The sequence below is a fragment of the Apium graveolens genome, chromosome 7 (assembly GCF_009905375.1).
Source record: "Apium graveolens cultivar Ventura chromosome 7, ASM990537v1, whole genome shotgun sequence".
NCBI lineage: Eukaryota > Viridiplantae > Streptophyta > Magnoliopsida > Apiales > Apiaceae > Apium > Apium graveolens.
In genome coordinates, this window is record NC_133653.1 from 10472924 (window position 1) to 10495641 (window position 22718).

At 36.2% G+C, this 22718-nt stretch overlaps 2 protein-coding genes across 2 annotated transcripts; both read right to left on the reverse strand.

Moving 5' to 3' along the window:
- Positions 1-9541: 9541 nt before the first annotated feature.
- Positions 9542-12568, reverse strand: LOC141673238 (uncharacterized). Its single transcript, XM_074479969.1, has 5 exons — positions 12555-12568; positions 11425-12463; positions 10356-11310; positions 10048-10154; positions 9542-9961 (listed from the first exon to the last, which is right to left on the reverse strand). The coding sequence occupies exons 1-5, from the start codon at positions 12566-12568 to the stop codon at positions 9542-9544; spliced, it is 2535 nt and encodes an 844-aa protein (XP_074336070.1).
- Positions 12569-21642: 9074 nt separating this feature from the next.
- On the reverse strand, positions 21643-22245 carry LOC141673239 (agamous-like MADS-box protein AGL62). The gene has a single exon (XM_074479970.1). It carries the CDS (start codon positions 22243-22245, stop codon positions 21643-21645), a length of 603 nt encoding a protein of 200 aa, XP_074336071.1.
- Between the last annotated feature and the right edge of the window lie 473 nt (positions 22246-22718).

The following is a 22718-nucleotide window of genomic DNA, read 5'->3' on the forward strand; positions in this document are numbered from 1 at the left end:
CAATATGAAGTAGATAATAAGGCTCAAGAATTGATGATTCAGTCTTGCTCTTGAATGAAGATTTTCTTTGTTTGGCCTTCTGACATGAGTCACAAAGACCATCAGGAGCAAACACTGATTTTGGCAGTCCTCTCACAAGATCTTTCTTGATCAGTTCATTTATCTTATTGAAGTTTAAATGAGAGAGTTTCTTGTGCCAATTCCAGCTTTCTTCAATTGAGGCTCTACTCACTAAACAGATTGCAGAACCATTAGAACTTGTTGAAAGCTTAGCTTCATAAATGTTACCACGCCTGAATCCCTTCAGAACAACTTTTCCTTTAGATTTACTAACTATTTCACAATGTTCTGCAAAGAAATCAACATGATAACCTCTGTCACAGATTTGACTTATACTCAGTAAGTTGTGTTTAAGTCCTGAGACCAGAGCTACATCTTTAATGATGACATTCCCAAGATTGATATTGCCATATCCCAAAGTTTTTCCAATGTTGCCATCTCCATAAGAAACACTTGGGCCAGCTTTCTCCACAAAGTCTGATAGCAGGGCCTTATTTCCAGTCATATGTCCTGAACATCCACTGTCCAGAACTAAAATATTTTTCCTGTTGCCCTGCAATCAAAAAGACCACTAATTATTAGTTTTAAGGACCCAGACTTGCTTGGATCCTTTGGCCTTTTTAAGTTTGTTAACATTTGCAGCGGATTTAGCATCAGATTTTATGTTAACAGTTTTCTTATCAGAACTTATACTACCAGACTTTGAATCAGAACTTACACTAGAAGGAACAACAGAAACTTTCTTTAAAGAAGGTTTTATTTGATAATAATCATAGTACAAACTATGATATTCCTTATAAGTATAAATGGAATGCCATAAACTACCACAATGAAAATAAGGATTTTGTGGTTTGTATCTAACAGACTGACTCTTAACTCCTGATTTTGAAGATAAGGAGTTAATATTCTTATTCTTCCTGCAAAAAGAAGCCAGATGGTTAGAACTTCCACAGTTATGACATGCTTTCCTAGGAGCATCAGGAACAGATTTATAGTTATTGCTTTTATTCACACCTTCCTTTCCATTCCTGTTTTTCCTAGGTGATTTTACCTTGTTTGCATTCTTAACATCTTTCAGTTTATGCTTAAGCTGCTTCTTTGTCATTAAGCCTATGTTAACTTCAGCTGTCTTTTCCTATTTTAGTTTGTCAGAAGCTAATTCCTTTTTAACTTCTGATTTCTCATTTTCAGATTTTTCAGTTACAAACTTAACAGGTTTTAACTTCGGCTTTTGCTTATCAACAGGCTTAATTTCTACAGTTCCTTTTTCATTTTTATTTTCTCCATAACCTAAGCCCTCTTTCCAGTTTCCACTGCTTAGCAAATTTTGAGTTGTTTTGCCAGAGTTAGTCCAAGTCCTAATAATCTCTCTCTCCTTTTCTAACTCAGTTTTTAGAGATTCATTCATTTTTAGCACTTCATCCCTAACATAAAAAGCATCATCTCTATCCTTCTGAGTTTGATGGAACATGACTAACTCTTTTTCTAAGAAATCATTTCCTTTCCTAAAAGCAAGATTTTCAGAAGTTAATCTTTCACATGTTAAAGTTTGATCTCTATAACTAACAAACATGGTTTTAAGATATCTTCTCAACTCATTAATATCATCAGTATGAAAAGCATAAGTAGTCTGAGGTACCTTTGTTTCAGCAGCTTCAGAACTGCTCTCAGAACTTGATTTATCAGCATTTGCCATCAATGCATAGTTCTCCTCACTTTCAGAGTCTGAGGTGTCTGTCCAGCTTTTCTGCTTTGTGACAAGAGCTTTGCCTTTGTCACTCTTGGTCTTCTTGCAATCAGGAGATATGTGGCCTTTCTCACCACAATTATAATATTTAACATTGGAGTAATCTCCTCTGTCAGACTTTTCTCCTCTTCCTTCAGATCTTCTGAAATTCTTCTTATCAGAACTTATGCCTTTCCTGGAAAACTTCTTTCCCTTCCTGAACTTCCTGTATGCAATCTTTGTGATTCCTTTCACCATAAGAGCACACAGCTTCATCATCTCCTCATCAGCATCAGTTTCAGGCAAGCTTTCAGAATCTGAGTCATCATCACTCTCAGAACTTGATGACTCAGTATCAGACTTTATGAAAAGAGCTTTACCCTTGTCTTTCTTTGAGGAAGGTGCTTTGGGGGATTCCTCTTCAGCCTTGAGAGCAACTGTCCTTGACTTTCCTCCTTTCCTCTTGCTTCTTTGTTCCATCTCAAGTTCATGAGTCTTGAGCATTCCATAGATTTCATCAAGAGTTGTTTCATCAAGATTGTAGTTGTCTCTTATTGTTGTTGCCTTCAAATCCCAGCATTCAGGAAGAGCTAACAGGAATTTTAGGTTCGTATCTTCAAGATCATACTCTTTATCAACCAATGACAAATCATTCAAAAGTTTGACAAATCTATCATATAAATCATTCAATGACTCATTAGATTTTGAGTCAAAATGTTCATACTCTTGAGTGAGTATTGTCTTCCTGTTCTTCTTAACTGTTTCGGTTCCTTGACACCTTGTCTCCAGTGCATCCCATATCTCCTTGGCAGTCTTGCAGTTGATTACCCTGTTTGACATTACATTATCAATGGCACTATGCAGTAAGTGTCGTACCTTGGCATCCTTAGCAATAGATGCTATATCTTCAGCAGTGTAATCACTCTTTTCCTTTGGTACAGTCTTTGCTGCTTCACCTGCAACTACAACAGCGAGCTTGGTAGGTTTGTGAGGCCCTTCCTTGATTCTATCAAGGTATTCTGGATCTGTTGCTTCCAGAAACATGGTCATCCTTACCTTCCATATGGGATATTCAGATGGTCTCAATATGGGAACTCTGATAGTCTCATATCGACTCTGAATTGATGTCTTTGATGATTCCTCAGTTTTGGTAGGCTTAGTTGGAGTTTCTGTGTCAGACATGATTGTGTTTGGATCTTTAACTGTATGTGTGTTAACAGAAGGCTCTGATACCACTTGTTAGGTCACACTTTCACTGTAGAGGGGGTGAATACAGTGTTTATTACAATCAAATCAAACTTCAAGAACTTATGTAACAGAAAACAAACTTTATTGAAACAATAAACTCTGTTATAATCTGGAACTGTTATCTCTCAGTGATGAACAAAATATCACGAGAGCTGCTAGAGTTACAGTAAATAATATTCTCGATAATGATAACACTTATAGTGTAAACCCTATGTCTGTGTTTATATATTACACAGTTACAAGATAATCGCTAATTGATATGGAATATAATTCTGCTTCCTAATATATATCAATCAGATATCTTTTATTCCAAGTATTCCATTCTTTACGGAATTCCTTGTCCATGCATATCTCTTCTTATGTTTATCTTGATCTTCTTAACTTTAATCAGCTACTGTCCTTATCTGATCGTCCTTCAGCACTTAAGTTCTGATATCTATCTCCTGATGCTTATCTCCTGATAACATAAGTACTGATATCCCTTAAGTCCTGACGTCCAGTATAAGTACTGATCAGTTAAGTACTGATTTGTCCTGTTCAAATAAGATCTGAAATCTAAACATAAAACATATTAGCCATGACATTATCAAATATATCTAACACAGGAGATGAACAAGATCTTTGACATGAGTGACCTTGGGAAGCTATCACATTATTTAGGAATCGAAGTTGCACAGGGAGAGGGATTTACTAAGCTAAAGCAGACAGCTTATGCACAAAAGCTGCTCGAGAAGTTTGGTCTGAAAGACTGCAATTCAACTCACTATCCAATGGAGCCAAAAGTTCAGATTGACAAAGATGAAAAAGGTAAACCGGTGAATTCCACATTGTTTAAAAGTTTGGTGGGCGGGTTGAGATACTTGGTACATACACGTCCCGATATTTCTTATTCGGTGGGTATAATTAGTAGATTTATGGAGAGACCGACCACTCTCCATCTCAATGATGATAAGAAAATCCTAAGGTACGTGAAGGGAACAATGGAGTACGGTTTGATCTATGCCAAAGATTCTGGAAATTATTTGTTGTGCGGATATTCTGACAGTGATATGGTAAGTAATGTGGTGGACAGGAGAAGCACCGAGGGTATGGCGTTTTATCTAAACGAGAGTTTGATTACGTGGGTGTCCCAGAAATAACGTTGTGTAGCGTTGTCATCCTGTGAGGCTGAATTTATGGCTGCCACTGCAGCGGCATGTCAGGGAGTGTGGTTAAGGAACCTGTTGAGCCAGATAACTGATACAAAACCAGGTCCTGTGACGATTTACATTAATAATAAATCAGCTATTGATTTGGCGAAAAATCCGGTGTTTCACGGCCGTAGCAAGCATATTGACATACGTTATCACTTTATCCGAGAGTGTGTAGAGCGTGGAGAAATCGTGATAAAGCATGTTCGATCAGAGGAGCAGAGGGCTGATGTTCTGACAAAGTCGATGACAACACAGAAGTTCGAACAGATGATAGACTTTCTGGGGATTAAGGATTTGCAGAAAGGAGTTTAGATTAAGGGGGAATATGTTAGAATTAATCTAAACTCTTATTAGTTTATTTGAATAAATGTTGCTGTCATAACGTTAATTGTTAACGTTTTTGTCTTTGTTTGAATTAGTCGTGGCCTTGTGTAGCTGATTTCCAGGAGTAAGTTGAATAAGTGTAGGTAGTGGCATTCAGTTAGAAGTATTAGCTATTTTGTAGGAGTTTAAGTCAATTTCGTTTTCTTCATGTATTCATTTTTGAACAACAGAAAGGTATCAGCTTTTATTCAACTTGCGTGTGTTTCCTAAACGTTGTGTACGTGTGTTTCTTAAACTGTAAACTGGGACTTGTGATCTGGTTGTTTGTTTATAAACAACAAAACATGGGTATCAGCTATGCTAATCAGGAAACTTCTCCATGCTCTACATTTTTCTTACTTTTGAGGCTTATTATACATCAATAGGAAGTTATTAGGGTGCTTCATGCTTGCATCACAATAATATTAGGTACCAGCTGTGTATTACATTCATGTTTCATAGTATTATATTATTAATATTTAATTATAAATATACAACTCTCGCACATGCCAACTGCCCACCATTTTAATTTGTTTATATTTACCGAAAATTTGAGTGCTTGGTCAAACTGTTCCAGCTTAACATTTGTTTATACTTACTCAACATGCAGGTTATGTTAAACCAAGAAGCTTTTGATTCAATTAAAAGCTTAAGAGACCAAAGGCTGCTACAATGCGTTTGACCAAGGAGGCATGCTCGATATGCTTTGATAATGTAGTAATCTTGAAAATTATATTTTAATTTTCTTGTTGTATACAAAAATTCTTTGAATTGGTTTAGTAATAATAATTTATGTTTTGATTATTTAAATACAATATCAATTATTGGTTTTTATTTTGGAATTTTTTGGAATATATTTGATTAGATCAACTATATATTTAACATTAATATATATATATATATATATATATATATATTTAACATCAGTTTTAAAGTAACAAATGTCGAGTATAATCTGATGTTTATTAAAGAGACATCGTTTAAAACCGATGTCTATGTACATATTAGATATTAGTGTTTTTGAAGTAGCTTGATGTAGTGGTAACATTTTACAACGGTTTTGGACCGATGTGAAAACAAAGAAACCGATGTCTATGGTCACATTTCACAACGGTTGTGAACCGATGTGAAAAAAAACACCTTTCTCTACACCCACGAAGACATCAGTTTCTGATGAAATAGACATCAGTTTCTGATGAAATAGACATCAGTTTCTGATGAAATAGACATCAGTTCAAAACCGATGTCTAATGCCCTTTTTTTAGGAGTGACTAGTGCTCTTGGTAATAAAAAATCCTATCTTTCTTCAAATACTCTAAGTGTTCTTATGTGTGTTCATTTAGTTGGCTCGAAAGGCTTACTTAGTAGTTCTTTAGGGGAGACAAGAGCTAATTACCGACACGGTTAAACTAAGGGAGTTCTAAGTCCGTGACAACGTGGTATCCGAGCCAAAGGATGTGAAGGGAGTAACTTTGAAGGAAGACATCATGGGAAGTGGAGGAGATGAAGTCACTGATGCTAGCAACGTCAATGACCGAGGAAGGGATGCTATTCCACGCAATGATAAGGACAAAAAAGTCTCGAGAATCAAGTAAGTCCCGTCTTAACCTTGATCAACTTGAAAAAAAAGTTTCTACTCTTGAAAAAACTATGAGTGAACTAATCTCATGCATTGAGCAAATGGCCAATAACTTTGAAACACTTGAGCATCATATGCTTGAGGAGGCGGAGGAGACAAGGTCATATCATGAAGGGATGAAGAATGATATCCTAGAGTTGCAAGATCAAGGCAAGGTCCATGAGGAACGCTTGAATGCCGTGGATATTAGAATGGAAGAGTAAATTAATGAGATCAAGGTTCAACTCTTGAGGATTGAAACCGGAATTTATAATGGGGGTGTGGTGACTCGGGAGGCACCAAGGATCGAGATCCCGAAGCCCAAGCCACACTACAAGAAATAGGTCAAAAGACATCGGTTCCAAACTGATGTTAAAAGTTTTTACAAGCGATGTATTTGCATGTGTAGAGAAAGGTCCAGAGTTTTAGACATCGGTTATGGACCGATGTCTAAGATAAATGTAGACAATGGTTTTAGTTAACAAACTGATGTCCTTATCTTATTATCTTACATTTTAACTCATGATCACCAGTTCAATATAGTAATATATTACAATTTATACCACTTTAAGCATATGACACGCAAGGGAAAAAAATATAAAGACAACATTTTTTTAAAATAAACGTTGTAAATAGGCACCTTTGACATCGTCTGTTTCTGTGAGTGATGTTTATGACTCTCTTAGACATCGGTTTTTTAGGCATGCTCAATATATATCGTTGTTATTTATGTAAGATCACATCAGTTATCTTCTAGATACATGATGTTAAACATGTCAAAAAACATCAGTTATTTTCTTAAAAACTGATGTATATTTACAATTTAAACATGCCATTTTGTTAATTAACCGTTGTCTTTTATCATTACCAACGTCAGTTTTTGTTTGTAAATTCCAGACCTGTTGTTAGGTAATTAGTAAATGAACCCCTGTGTTTGTATAAATATGAACCAAAAACAAACCAAAACAATGGCAACAATACCAAAAGGCAATCTTAATACCATAAGGCAATCATTTAACATCTGGTAAATAACGTACTACTTACATCCAAACATAGAACCAAAACCAATCACCAGTTTTAACACCAACACCAAACTGCTACATATCCAATACCTACCGATCTCTAAAAGTCTAACACCAAACTCCATCCTAACAACGACCACAAACATACCAAAAGTAGTTTCAAAGATCGATTAAGTATTGAGATGAAAATAAGAGCTAGTAATCCTAGATACATAGCTACTATATCTTATCTTCGATATAAGCAAGCGCCTCGATACGGACCACATCCAGCTCCTTCATATTTTAAGACTTCCGACTCTTGTTGGCCCACTGAAATTTATAACAAACCAGCTATAAACAATTAGGCCAAATCGACACAAACTAAACCTAGTAACAACTATATTGGTCAAATTGCATCAAAACACCAAACTATATATACCTTAGTGATAAAAGTCATTTCTTTATCCTCGATTATATCTTTCATGTATCGCATAACAACGTAACCACATTCGTGGCCACCTGGTTGCTTAGGAGACCCCTGAAAAATATTATACCATCATCGACAAACAAAAAATCTTACAACTCACTCACTGATTTATGGAGTGTATAAAATACTTACGGCCAGATTTTTAATCTTTAGAACAATGTTTCCCCTTCCGGTGTGAGCATTAAGAGTCTTCATTGCACTACAAAGACATATATTGTCATGTAATACGAAAAAATCAAAATTAATGAAAATATTTAAATCTGCAAGTAATGTAATGATTTTACCTTAATAATGGTTTTTGCAGGTGAGGAAAATTTGTTGGATGAGACAAAGGATTCAAGATAAAAATATCACCAGCCCAAATTATGATCAAAATCCAATGATAACTAATATGATAAAAAAATAAATAGAGGTCAAATTGAGCAGACTAAATCAATATTTAATGTTGGAAATAGGCTCTCAAAACTTACTTGAAATTATGCGGCATGAAAAACAAGCGATCATATCCATCTGTCAACCGTTGAACAAATTATCTTTCAAATTCTTTGTTAAGGGTAAATGTGGCCCAGGATCAAAAAAAGCAAACATATCCAAATCATTATTCGCAAGAACCACACTGTGTATGTACCTATATATATATATATGAATAAATATATCAAAAAACATCACAGTACTTTGTAGCATTAATATGCATAATGACTATAAAATGGCAGGGGAAAAAAACTTATGACATATGTGCAGATATTGCAGCTTGGCCAATCTCTTCAAATTTCAACAAAGCGATTAAATTCTCATGCAATATATAGATAACTCTTTCACAACCAAACACCTAAGTATCACATGGAATTACAATAGAGTCCCCGGTCTCTTTCATAATTGTTGTTGCATATTTATACAAAAGGTTAAATCCTTTTGGAACAGAGTCAGCTACCTCTACTTCCTTGAACATGGCAATCGACCTTTGCAACTGATTTTTCTCTTTTTTCTTCGCCGAGAATCCTTCCTTTCTATTATTCTGCAAATAATTAATCAAAACATGAAGGACTCCATTTCATCCGTAAATTTTAAAACTTAAACCTATTCACTAAACTCCTATACTCTAATAAATTCTAATTTAGTAGGATGATAAATAGGAAAAAATTATAAAAGTAAAGATTTATACCATAAGGGATGCTACTGTGATCAAGTCTTGAGGCCATGAAACCGTAGAACCAATCGCTTGTCTCACAGTCTCCAGTTCACCTTCTATGGGCACAGAAAGCAAGACATCTTCCTGAATGGCTCCATCCACCGAAACGCGAATATGTCCAGGCTGCATAGGCACTCCATGAACTATAGAATTCACCGGATCATCAAATATCATACCAAATGCAACTTTGTTTTTTATGTTGTCCACTGACAGCTCACACGATTGTGGAGCCTGCATTCATATAATATTGTCCATTTCTTAATTTTCATATATAGTGTTGTCAGTGGTCAGTTGTCTATATATACGTGTGTGTGTGATATACAGACAATGCATAACATTTTACCTTCTTTTCAGGTGGAGGAGGGTCCCCGCCAACATATTCAATTTCATCATCAACATTCATCTCTTTCATCTTTGTTAAAACACATGTTGCTTTAACTGCTTCCTTGGGTCCTGTTTTCTCCTTGAAACTTGCATTATCCGACAATGGAGAGCCCGTAAGATTAGATGCACTAATCAGAGACTTAAGCTCAGCCATCTCCTGCTTTGTTCTCTCCATCTTCTGTCTTGTTCTCTCCATCTCCCGCTTTATTCTCTCCATCTCATATCTTGTTCTCTCCATTTCCTCATCCCTTTAACGATCACGGGCTACCAGCTCAGTCTTGGTCGACAAACACATATTTATCCTTCTTGTGTCCTTGTCGACTGAAGTTCACAAGTGTGAATCCTAGATCATCTACATTAATTCCTCTTTCATTCTCTGCCCACTTACACAAGAACAAAGGGGCTTTGAATTCATGGTGATCTAACTCCCAGATATCTAAGATGATTCCATAAAATATCATATCGCTCTCCACCGGATTCAAATCCTCGACACTTGAGACTTGGACCGTCTTGGCCACTAAAGACACGCCACTATTCTGGACAACTCTCGAATCGTCTCGCTTCTTTGTGAAGTACCGGAACCCGTCGACTACATACCCTTCGTATGTGAGAACAAAATATGATGGTTTTCCTGCCAACCATCTTATCATTTCAGAAACACCTTCAAAATTTTCCATCAGTTCATTATTAACCTGCACATATTGACCGAAAAAATGACACTATTGACAAGGACAGTACCATGATAAAAATACCAAAAAAGGACAATGACTAAACTTACTTTTTCTTCAAACCAATTAACAAATAGTCGATTGTATTCAGCCATCATCCACTGAACACTTTTACTTTTTTCCTCAATAAAGTCTTTCAAGATGCTCTTTGTGTATCCTAAGACAAAGCAAATATTAAATAAAATGACAATTTCTTATTGTAAGAAATAAAATACAGTACAAGTAATAGCTGGATGGACTTGCAAAATATAAGGATAAATTTCAGAGTTTTTTAAAAGGAATGTTAGATGTGCTTCGTCTCGCTCTGTTTCTTCAATTGATTTCACTTTTGCAGCAGATAATGGGCCCGAAAGCTTACTTTTTTTCTTTGGAAGGCCTGCAGTGCCACTCTGTCCAACAAACTCTGAGCAGAATTCAACTGATTCTTCTTTTATATAGCTTTCCGCCATACAACCTTCTTGAAAATAACGGTTTCTTACATATCTTTTTAACACTTTATTAAACCGCTCAAATGGAAACATCCATCTATAGAAAACCGGTCCACATAAACGTAACTCTCTAACCAAGTGGACTGTTAGGTGTATCATTATATCGAAAAATGAGGGAGGGAAGATTTTTTCCAGCTCACACAAGGTCACTATTACATCTGACTGCAATTTATCCAGTTTTGATACATCTACAACTTTGTTGCACAATGAGTTGAAAAAGAAACACAGCCCAATTTTGTTAATTCTAGCATTCTTTCGGAGAACCGAACGAATGGCAACAGGGAGCAAATGTTGGAGGAAGATATGGCAGTCATGGGACTTGAGCCCGTACATCTTCAAATCAGGCATCGACACGCAATTTTTGATATTTGATGCATGTCCAAACGGAAGTTTCATGTGTAAGAATGATAACAACACTTTCTTTTTTTCAGCCTTTAACAAATTATAAGAGGCAGGGGGCAAGTATGTTTTCTTTTCGCCTACCTGTGGAGCTAAGTCGGCCCTAGCACCCATCTCCATCATATCACGGTGTGATGCCTCGCTGTTTTTGGATTTATACCGCATATTCAGTAGAGTACCAATCAGATTATCACACACATTTTTCTCAATGTGCATAACATCGAGACAATGGCACACATGGTGAAACTTCCAGTAATCTAACTCGAAAAAAATTGACTTCTTTTTCCATACACATTCTACCTTTTTTGAACTCTTTACTTCTTTGCCAAAGGTAAATTTAACTTGTTGCTGCTCCGCTAATACTTCTTCTCCGGAAAGGGGTTGACATGCACGTCCATTCTCTTGTTCTCCATTAAATGTTGCCTTCTGCCTCCTATATGGATGATGTCACGGCAAGTACCTACGATAACCTTGGTAGCACATTTTCCTACTATGAGTCAAATACTTAGCTATAGTATCTTCACAGCATACTGGACATACCATATTCCCCTTATTAACGCAGCCAGACAGATTCCCATATGCGGGAAAGTCATTTATTGTCCACAACAATATTGCTCTTAAAGTGAAATAAGTTTTAGTATGCGCATCGAAGACATATGGTTCCCCTTCCTCCCAAAGCTTTTTCAAGTCATCGACCATTGGTTGTAGGTATACGTCTATATTATTTCCCATCTCATGTGGACCAGAAACCAATAATGTTAACATCATAAACTTTCTCTTCATGCATAGCCATGGAGGAAGATTATAAGTTACCAATACCATTGGCCAGCAGCTATACCTATTGGTCAGTCCATTATTATGTGGATTTATACCATCGGCTGACAAAGCTAAGCGAAGATTTCTGGATTCACTACCGAAGCTAGGCCACCTGTGATCAACATTCCTCCAAGAAGGAGAGTCAGCTGGATGGCGCATCAGGCCATCTTGAATGCGGTGGTCCGAGTGCCAAGTCATCATTTCAGCAGTAGAAGCAGATTTATACAATCGCTTAAATCTGGGAATAATGGAGAAGTACCATACAACTTTGGCTGGAATATTAGTTCTAACTCTGCCATCCTTCCCCAATTTCCATCGAGATAAATTACACTTGGGGCACTTAGAAGACTCACTATATATACCTTTATATAGTATGCAGTCATGGAACTTTATATAGTCTAGTCCTAGATCAGATAGGTTCTTTTTGGCTTCATATGCATTAACCGGCAAAACATGACCAGTAGGAAGGAAAGAGCCAACAGAAGACAGTAGCTCGGTGAAGGCGGCATCGCTAATACCAAACCTCAATTTCCAGTTGTGCAATTTCAACATCGATTCTAACTTAGTACAATCACTACCCTCAAATAGAGGTTGTTCGGCATCAGCCACAAACCTCTTGAACTCATGCGCCTCTTCATCATAATCACCCGTACCATATGCTGCATCACAAACTTTTTTTATTTGGGTGCCAGCAAAATTGTCCGGCACAGGGGGTGGAGGGTATGTACTACCAGCAGAAGACCTAGTTTCAACACATTTTTCCCTGTGCCAAATGCATTCAGTGTACCCTAAACTAAAACCATTCTCGTACAAATGACCCCTGATTATTTTTATAGAGAATTTTTTAAAATTACCACACCGTCCACATGGACAAGGAATTTTCCTAGAATCATCTACATTTTCTTCCGCAAAGATCAAGAAATTTTACACCCCTATTTCGTACTCTAATGAATCTCTATCTTTCGAAATCCACGACTTATCCATAAGTTCTAAAATAGGTACGACCAAGCAACCTACCTGATTATCATTCAATCATATAAAATAAATTCAAATTAAAATATATAGATGTAAGAAACAAATATGAACAACAGAGCAACCATCCTCAATTCATATTATTCGTCTTTCATATATAATTTAAAATTTTATTCTAACACTGCCTAAAGTTAAAATAATGTGTTGCTACAAAATCAAAATAATTTAATCATAAATTTCAACAACATAAACATAATCAAAATCATGTAAATTTAAAACAATGCTTGCACAGAAAAAGTAAAATAAAATAAAATTAAACACTAAAAATACAAAAAAATCTAAAATCGTACATGCAATACAAAAAATATTGAAAAAATATACCTTAATACCAGAGACGAACTCCCCAAGTCAAGAACTTCAAAATCTGAGGAAAAAAAAGAGTTAAAAAATAAAATTATACACTAAAATTATACACGCAATACAAAAAATATTGAAAAACTATACCTTAATAACATAAACGAACACCCCAAGTCAAGAACTTCAAGATCTGAGGAAAAAAAAGAGTTTAGAAAAAAATTAAACCAAATATAAACAAGTAGTAATTAAAGCAAACCAAATATAAACAATCGAAAGCAAACCAAATATGAACAATCGAAAGCAAACCTGGTAATTAGTATAATTTGTGATTCTGAAGAGGGAGTAAGAACAATATGCTCACAGTAATTGAGAAATTAGGGTTAATAGATTTGGGTAGAGAAATTAGGGTTTAAGTTTGAAGAGGGAGGGAGAGACAGTGACGGAGAGAGAGTTGAGAGTGAGAGAGAGTGGAGAGTGACTGAGAGAGAGTGGAGATTGACTGAGAGAGAGAGTAATGGTAGAGGGTGAAAGGGGGAAAAGGGGGGGAGAATCGGGACTAAGGGAGGGGAAATTAGAATTTGGGGGGGGGGGAACTGAATTTTGGTGAAATGAAAAACGGGGGACGTTTATCTATGTACTAGCCGCGCGTTTTTTATTTTTTAATAAATAGAGTTAAGACAACGGTTGCTAAGTAAATTGATGTCCCGTTTTTTTTAAAAAAAAAAGATTAGACAGCGCCTAAAAATAAAACCGATGTCTAAAATGGCTTTAACATCATTTAAAACTCGACCGATGTTATAAGTATTGTTAACATCGGTGGCATTTCGAACTGTTGTTAAAGGGGTGATGTCTTTTTCCCTGTTTCTTGTAGTGCCATTCGAAGGAAAGATGGATGCTATGGAAGTTAAGAACTTCTTGTGGGATCAAGAGCAATACTTTGAGGGCATGGAAGTCTCGGATGAGCAAATAAAGGTACGTATGGCTACTCGTTATCTTTCGAATATTGCTACTTTAAGGTGGCGTAGGAAGCGGGCCGATATTGAGAAAGGCATGTGCACCACCGACATTTTTGAGGACTTCAAGAAGGAGCTCAAGCGCCAATTTTATCTGGAGACTGTGGTGTATGAGGCCCGGAAGAAGCTAAGGAAACTACGCCATAGAGGCACCATTCATGAGTATGTGAGGGAATTCACAACTCTTATGCTACAAATCCCGAGCATGACGAGTGAAGATTTATTATTCTACTTCACGGATGGACTTCAATCATGGGCTAAGCAAGAGCTACAACGTCGAGATGTCAAGAATGTGGATGAAGCTATTATTGTAGCCGAGTCTTTGACGGAGTTTCAAAAGGGAGAATCATCCAAACCCAAGTCCAGTGCTAGGCCTACTACTTTTGGAAAAGGTGGGGGAGACAAAGGCCCCAAAGATTACAAGAACAAACGGGATAGGTATAAGCCGTTTGCCAAGAAGGAAGCTTATGAGGAAAAGAAGAAGAATTTTATGCCGAAAGGGGGATGTTTCATTTGTAAAGGTCCTCACACCATGAAGGATTGCCCGAAGTTTGGCTCCCTCTCAGCTATGATGGAGCAACAAGAGAGAACTACCGACCAAACATCTGATGCGGGGCACATTAGATCGATTCGCTTACTGAACGCCATAGAGGTTAAACCGGTGCCAAAACCACAAAGAAGCAAGGGGCTTATGTATGTAGAGGCACTTGTGAATGGGAACAAGTTCCAAGCCATGGTAGACACGGGATCGACTCATAACTTCATTACTTTGGAGGAGGCCAAGAGGGTTGGCTTGAAGATCTATAATGGAAGTGGGTGGCTCAAGACCGTTAATGCTAAGGCCAAGCCTTTGAAGGGAGTAACACATGGCGTCAAGTTACAACTTGGCACTTGGAAATGCAAGGTAGACTTCTTAGTGGCCCCAATGGATGACTATAAGGTCGTGTTTGGTATGGACTTCTTAAGGTACGTGCATGCTATCCCGGTGCCTTATTATAATTCGATGTGTATTATGAAAGAAGGGGCTCCTTGCATGATCCCAACAAAAGTAGGCACCAAGGAGGTGAAGACATTATCGGCCATGCAACTATCGAAGAGGTTCAGGAAGGGGGAGGAGACCTACTTGGTGGTATTCATGAAGAAGGATGAACTCGAAGAAGATGGAGTCGCCCTTCCAAACATAATCAAGGAAGTTTTAGATGAAGACTAAGATGTGATGCCACCAGAGCTACCTAATAAATTTCCACCAAGGAGGGAGGTGGATCATAAGATTGATCTTAAGCCGGGCGCTAAATCACCGACTATGGCACCATATAGGATGGCACCCCCGGAGTTGGAGGAACTTCGGAAGCAACTCACAACACTCTTGGATGCGGGGCAAATTAGGACGTCCAAGGCACCTTATGGAGCACCAATCTTATTTTAAAAGAAGGAGGATGGGTCGCTAAGGCTTTGCCTTGACTACCGGGCTCTCAAAAAGGTAACTATTAAAAATAAGTATCCTATTCCTTTGATCGCTGACTTATTTGATAGGTTGGGGAAGGCAAAGTATTTCAACAAGGTGTATCTAAGGTCGGGATACTATCAAGTAAGAATCGCGGAGGGAGACGAGCCGAAGACCGCATGTGTGACTCGCTATGGCGCCTATAAGTGGCTTGTGATGCCGTTTGGGCTAACTAACTCCCCAGCTATATTTGCACTCTTATGAACGAGATATTCCACCCTTACCTTGATAATTTCCTGGTGGTATAACTTGATGACATCATAATATATAATGATACACTTGAGGATCATGCTAAGAACTTGGGGATGGTGTTCAAGCTCTTGAGGGAGAACGAGCTTTACATCAAGAAGGAGAAGTGCTCATTTTCCAAGAATGAGGTGGAGTTTTTGGGTCATGTCATCAAGGATGGATAGAAAGAAGATAAAAGCTATCAAGGAGTGGGAATCGCCATCCAAGGTCCCTGAGTTATGATCTTTCCTTGGCCTAGTTAATTATTATCGAAGATTTATTAAAGGGTATTCTTCTAAAGCCGCACCACTCACGGACCTTCTCAAGAAGAATAAAATATGGGAATGGTCCAAAACTTGCCAAAATAGCTTTGAGGATCTTAAGAAGGCGATCAAGGAGGAACCGGTCCTCTCTTTTCGTATTGTTCTAAGGAGTTTGAGGTGCACATCGATGCTTCCGACTTTGCTATTGGAGGGGTACTTATGCAAGAGGGACACCCTATTGCCTTTGAAAGTCACAAGCTCAATGACACCGAAAGGCATTATATGGTGCAAGAGAAGGAGATGACGGCGGTTTTTCAATGCTTGCGCACTTGGAGACACTACTTGCTTAGCTCACGCTTCTCTATCAAGACGGATAATGTGGCAACTAGCTATTTTTAATCACAATGAAAGCTTACTCCTAAACAAGCTAGGTGGCAATACTTCTTGGTGGAGTTTGACTTTTCTATGAAGTACAAACCGGGCAAGGCGAATGTTGTGGTCGATGCCCTAAGTCGAAAGGCGGAATTTGCAGCTATCACTCAAGCCACGGGGGATCTTTTGAAGAATATTAAGGAGGGGTTGTCTCAAGACCCCGTGGCCTCCTAACTCATGACCATGGAAATTGAGGGCAAGACAAAAAGGTTTTGGGTAGACAACGGTCTTCTTTACATAAAAGGAGCAAGAATTTTCATTCCTAGATGGGGAAGTTTAAGGAAAACCCTACAAAGGGAATGCCATGACACAAAATGGGCGGGCCATCCGGGGCAATGAAGGACTTATGCACTTCTAGAGGTAAACCACTTTTGGCCTCAAATGAAGGATGATGTGGAAGCCTATGTGAAGACTTGTCTTATGTGCCAACAAGACAAGATGGATAACAAGCAACCAGCGGGTCTACTCGAGTCACTCCCTATTCCTACCCGGCCATGGGAGAGTGTCTCACTTGAATTCATCTCGGCCTTACCCAAGTACGAGGGTTTTGGCTCTATTATGGTGGTGGTGGACAAATTTTCTAAGTATGAGACGTTTATAACAGCCACCACCGATTGCACCGCTGAGGAGGCAGCACGATTATTTTTCAAGAATGTGGTTAAGTTTTGGGGGCTTCCCAAAACCATCATAGGTGATCGAGATCCATGCTTCACAGCGAAGTTATGGAGAGAATTGTTCAACTACTTGGGGTCCAAACTACACTTCTCTACTAGCTTTCATCCCCAAACTGATGGACAAACTGAGATGGTAAATGCTTTGCTTGAGTGATACTTAAGGCACTTCGTGGGGGCTAACCAAAGGGATTGGGAAAAGTTGTTGGATGTAGCTCAATTCTCTTACAACTTTCAAAGGAGCGAGGCGACGAACAAGAGCCCCTTTGAGCTCGCAACGGGCCAACAACCCTTAACCCCTCATTCCGTTGCACACAAACAAAGTGGGAAAAGTTCGGGAGCCTTGCACATGGCTAAGTCTTGGGAGGAACAAGAGGATACGGCGAGAGCATAGTTAACCAAGGCGGCGAAAAAGATGAAGAAATGGCGGATGCTAGGCGACGACCAATGGAGTATCATGTGGGAGACAAGGTAATGGTCAAGCTTCTTCTCCAACAATTTAAGGTCTTTCGAAAGGTACATAAAGGGCTCATTCTCAAGTATGAAGGACCATTTGAGGTAGTTGGCAAAGTAGGAAAGTTGTCATATAAGGTGCAACTACCTCCCAACATGAAGATTCGTCTGGTCTTTCATGTGACCGTGTTAAAGCCTTACCATGAGGACGTGGAAGCCCCTTAAGGAATGACTCATCTCGCGCACCTCCATTGATGACAAAGTCATTTGAGCAAGAAGTAGAGAGGTGCTGGCCGATCAAGTCATTCGGCGTCGGGGCATACCACAAAGTACTCAATACTTGGTTAAATGGAAAGGACTGCCCACAAGTGAGGCTATATGGGAGAATGAACAAGACTTATGGCAGTTCAAGAGACAGATTCTCGATTATCACACGTCGACGAGGGCGTCTCCGAATTAAGTGGGAGAGAGTGTCATGTACCGCTTAATTTGGACCCGTTCATGCCATTTTCATTGCGGAACTTTCTAGAGTAATCTAGAATATTTTAGTAATCTCTTGTAAATATAGAAAAATTCTAGAATCTCGTGGAATGTAATTAGAAAATATCTTAGATAGATATTTTAGATGGGAAACCCTAGAACCTTTTTTAGTGGAGGAATATTGTAAAAGGTTCTAGAATCCTCCTTCGAATAGTATAAACAGAGGAGGTCCCCTCACTTGGAGGATCATTGAAGAAGTTGTTAGAGCTCTCACTTGTAAACACTAGTGCTCTTAGTAATAAAAGTTCCTCTCTTTCTTCAAATACTCTAATTTTTCTTGTGTGTGTTCACTTAGTTAGCTAAAAAGGCTTACTTAATAATTTTCAAGGGGAGATAAGAGCTAAGTGCCGGAGCGGTTGAATTAAGGGAATTCTAATTCCGTGACAATTTACAGCCTTAAAAATACAACAAGCTCTAAGAGTAATAGTAGCGCTAGGACTACTTTTCCAAATTTTCTGATCCCACACTTAGTCACTTGAGTAAAACTAGTCCGAGGATAATAGATGGCCGAATGCCTCTAATGGAAAGGGTTGTTTCACTCTTTTTAAAATAATAATCTATTCATTTATAAGTCCTGTTAGAATTATTATAATCTAAATGAAAAAATATGACACCACATGCATGCTTGTTCCTTTGATATGAATTAAAATATTAAAAATAAGGGAAGTGGGTTGGTCCCATAGAAGTTGACACAGATCAATATTGAAATTTGCTCCACAAGATTATCCGGTCCCATTTTTTTATTATCATACCATTTCACATGTCCCAGGAATGCAAGCAGGCCTTCGCTGCAGTTACTCTCTGATACATTTCACCGTAAACTATACGAAAATATTATGACGTGGTTGTTGAATTTATAATTGGATATCGTGTATATTAAAGTCAAACTCAACATAGATAGTTGGGTAGGTATTTGGTATGAATGGAATTAGAAAATGGGTTTATTAAAAATCAAATAGTTCGTATATGAACTTATGTAAGAAAACCCGATATAATGTGATCAACCAGTTTATTTGGTATAATGGACTTAGTAAAATGGGCTTATTAAAATCTAACTATTATATTTAAAATTACTAGCATAAATCTCGTGCTTTCCATTAATATTTTAAATTTTTATTTATCAAGTTATATTATATTTTTAAAATATTTATATAAATATATAATGATTATAAATTTATAATAAAAACAATTAAATAACATGTGGTCATAATTTAGTAAAATAAATAGACTATTTCTAGTAGTTTAACAATTCAGTAGTTTAGCAGATATGTAACACTATTATTTATATATTTTAATAATAGGATAAATCGTATTCATAGTTTAGTAGGATAAGTATACTATATTTAGTACTAGTTTAATAATTTAGTAGTTTATTAGATATATAACACTATTTATCTATTTTTGTAATAATCAAAATTAGGAAATTATCATTGAATCAAACCTTTGAACTAAATTATCTCTATTTCGGCTATTATAATATAGTATAGATGAGTTGAGCTGGTTGATTTGATGTGAATAGTCTTAATAGAATGGGGTATTACAATTATATACACATTTATATCAATACAATACTATTATAAACTAAGTATGATTAATTTATTTGGTTGGTTGATTAAAACTTTCCTAAAAGGTATATTAACATCTTTCAAAATAAATTTTGAATAAATGTAGTTCAATTAAAAAAATTAAATCATGTATACAATTTAACTACAAACTCTATCTGTTATTATTTAACTTAATTTCTAATCGCACTCAACTTCTTTCTTACATTTTTTGTAGGAAACAAAACATTCTCAAATAATTCAAATTATAATATAAACAAAATAAATAATAAATCAAGTTTTAAAAAAAATAATATTAAAAAAATAATGTTAAATCATTCACATACATACGCTGCTATTCAATACTCCCACTTTCGTATGGGGTGCGCGGGTCGCAGGTCGTTGTAATCAGACGACTTTTTAAGATTTAAATATCTAAATTTTGAATTCTTCAATAGTGTAATATCTATAAAATAATATGTAAATGTTTTAATTTCATTAATCTCAATAATATTGTATAATAACGATTTTTTATAATTTATTCTTATAAAATAATAAAATTACAAATATTATAATCAATCCGTACATCGCACGGGTCATAAATTAATACTTATTAATATCGAATATAATATAATTAACTGGTTTATTTGGCATAAATGAATTTAGTAAAAGTGGCTTGTTAAAATTTAACACAAACATAATTATTAAAACTCAATACAAATTGACAACTCAAATTTACGATTTGAAATTGTAATCTATACTATTATATTAAAAACGAAACAATGAAAGTTTAGTTGGTAGTCGGTCTGGTCATCGTAATTATATGAATATTTAATATAAAACACTCTCATAAATAAATAAACATTCATAATATAATTATAATATGTCTAATGGTTTCCGTTAAAACAAAATAATATATATAATTTACTCGGTCTAACTAAAAAACTTATATTATCGATCCAATTTTAATTAAAAAAAACTACATAGAGTTAGTTGGATTTGAATAATCAAGCTAAAATAAAATAATAAATATTATTGATCCCGCTAAAAATATTATATTATTGGACCGAACTATAACAAAATAAAAATTTAAAAGGAAATTCGTGGCGCTGACATAATGTCATCAAATTAAAATAAAAAATACATATTATCCATTCTATCTAAAATAAAATAATAATCACCTCGGGCTAAAATAGAATTAAACAAAATAGTAAATAAAATTAGCTTGATTTGGTTGATATAACGGTACTCAAGTTAACATAAAGTTTTTGCCACTTACACATAAAATTTTATCATTGATTCGGGTTTAAACATATTAAATTAACATAAATCTAAATATAGTTAGTTGGATTTGGTTGGTTAACAGATTAATGACAATTAATATACTATTGATCTCAGCTAAAATATAGCTTTTAACTAAATATAAAATCTTTTGTTAATACACCTATAAATATTAATAAAAATATAAATTTCAATCATCGCATTATTTTTTAAACCTGTAGTATCTCTAAATTAGACAACTATGTGTATATTAATAAGTTTTATCATATCATATTATTAAAATTTCAAATAAATAAATTTCAGAACTTAAAATTTTGCTTGAAATTAAATTTAAACAAATTATACAATGTTAAAAGTAATCCGTGTATTGCATGGATTTTAGGACAGTAATATATTATTTGTTAGTCGTTTAAATACTAAAATATACTATAAATTATTAATATCCAATTAAAAAATGATATCAATGCACAATAAAGTTCTCTTGGAACCGTGACTTATCAATGTCATATTAACTGAGATAAGCAAAAGGTAAGGCGGACATAAATTGACACGGAAACATCGAAAAGAACAATTATATTATCCATCAATTCCAAATAGCTACCACAAAGATAAAACTGGTTTTTATTTCAGTTAACATAAACATATTGTTTAAAAAATAAATTTATCAGAACCCCCTCCCCCAGACTATTAACACATGGCATAACCTTCTGGTGTCATTACAATTCCAAGGGAATGGCCTGAGCCATCATATGCTTCTCCTCCCACCTGGTCTGAACTTGTCAAATTCTGATCCGGTGCCGTCTCTGCAAGATTTTTGGCCCTATCAACGGATGACATGAGCCCCTCGAATCTAGATATTAATGTCTGGAGCTGCTCTGGTGGGAGATCATTAACAGGGGCCCTAAACCAATCCACGGCTTCGCGTTTTTTCCTCTCATCTGCAAGCCACTCACCAAGAGCCCTTTGGGTTTCCAACTGGTCATCCAACTCTGTCGCCTGTTGCATGAGTTGGCCAAGACGGGGTTCTGCCGGCCCTTGTAGCACCCCAGAATCAGCAGCTGGATTAGGGTTTTCACCCGTATACTTATCAATGACATGTTTCACGTTCCGGTGTCCAAAGGAATAAACCCTTTTCTTTCCGGGTGCAAAAACAATGATGGCTATTTCACCACTACAAAGGCAGCAGAGCTCAGAAGCTTTCTTGAACAGTCCTGCTCGCCTTTTGGAAAAGGACACTAACAGATGATTCTCATTGGAAATTTTTTTCATCTCAAGTTTTTGGCGACCCATGTTCCTTCTTGGTATTTTACTTGATTTGTACAACACAAGCAGTAAACACGATTTGATTTGACAAGTGAGCTAAAATGTCACCTATATGATTTGAATTTATAGGTGAGCCAAGATTGTCAAATATGCACCCAGATTTTAACGAATATATGTTAATATCCGCATTGCATAGTGGATATCAATAATTTCCTAATCCAAAAATAATTGTTAAAATCTGCAAATGGATACTAATAATTTGATAATCCAAAAAAATCTGTAATGCTTAGTTGGATAAGCTAATAGTGGCTAAATTTTTAAAATATAATTAATTATTTACATTTTTAATATTCAAAAGATTCTTATATGATCTAGATTGAATAAACAGGTAATGGCCCTTTTGCACAAAGATGTTATTATTTCTTTTGCATTGAAGATTACTAAAATTGATAACTACATAGAAACTAATTGGAACAAAAACAGAACTCAATATATTTTAC

Bases quoted from the DNA above. Each gene is read 5' to 3' on its own strand.
- LOC141673238 (XM_074479969.1), bottom strand. The intron at 11,311-11,424 runs GTATGTCCAGTA...TATAGGAGGCAG, and splicing joins GCGTTAATAAGGGGAATATG to AAGGCAACATTTAATGGAGA. The intron at 10,155-10,355 runs GTAAGCTTTCGG...GCTTTGTCTTAG, and splicing joins AGGCCTTCCAAAGAAAAAAA to GATACACAAAGAGCATCTTG.
- LOC141673239 (XM_074479970.1), bottom strand. From the start codon at position 22,245: ATGGGTCGCCAAAAACTTGAGATGAAAAAAATTTCCAATGAGAATCAT.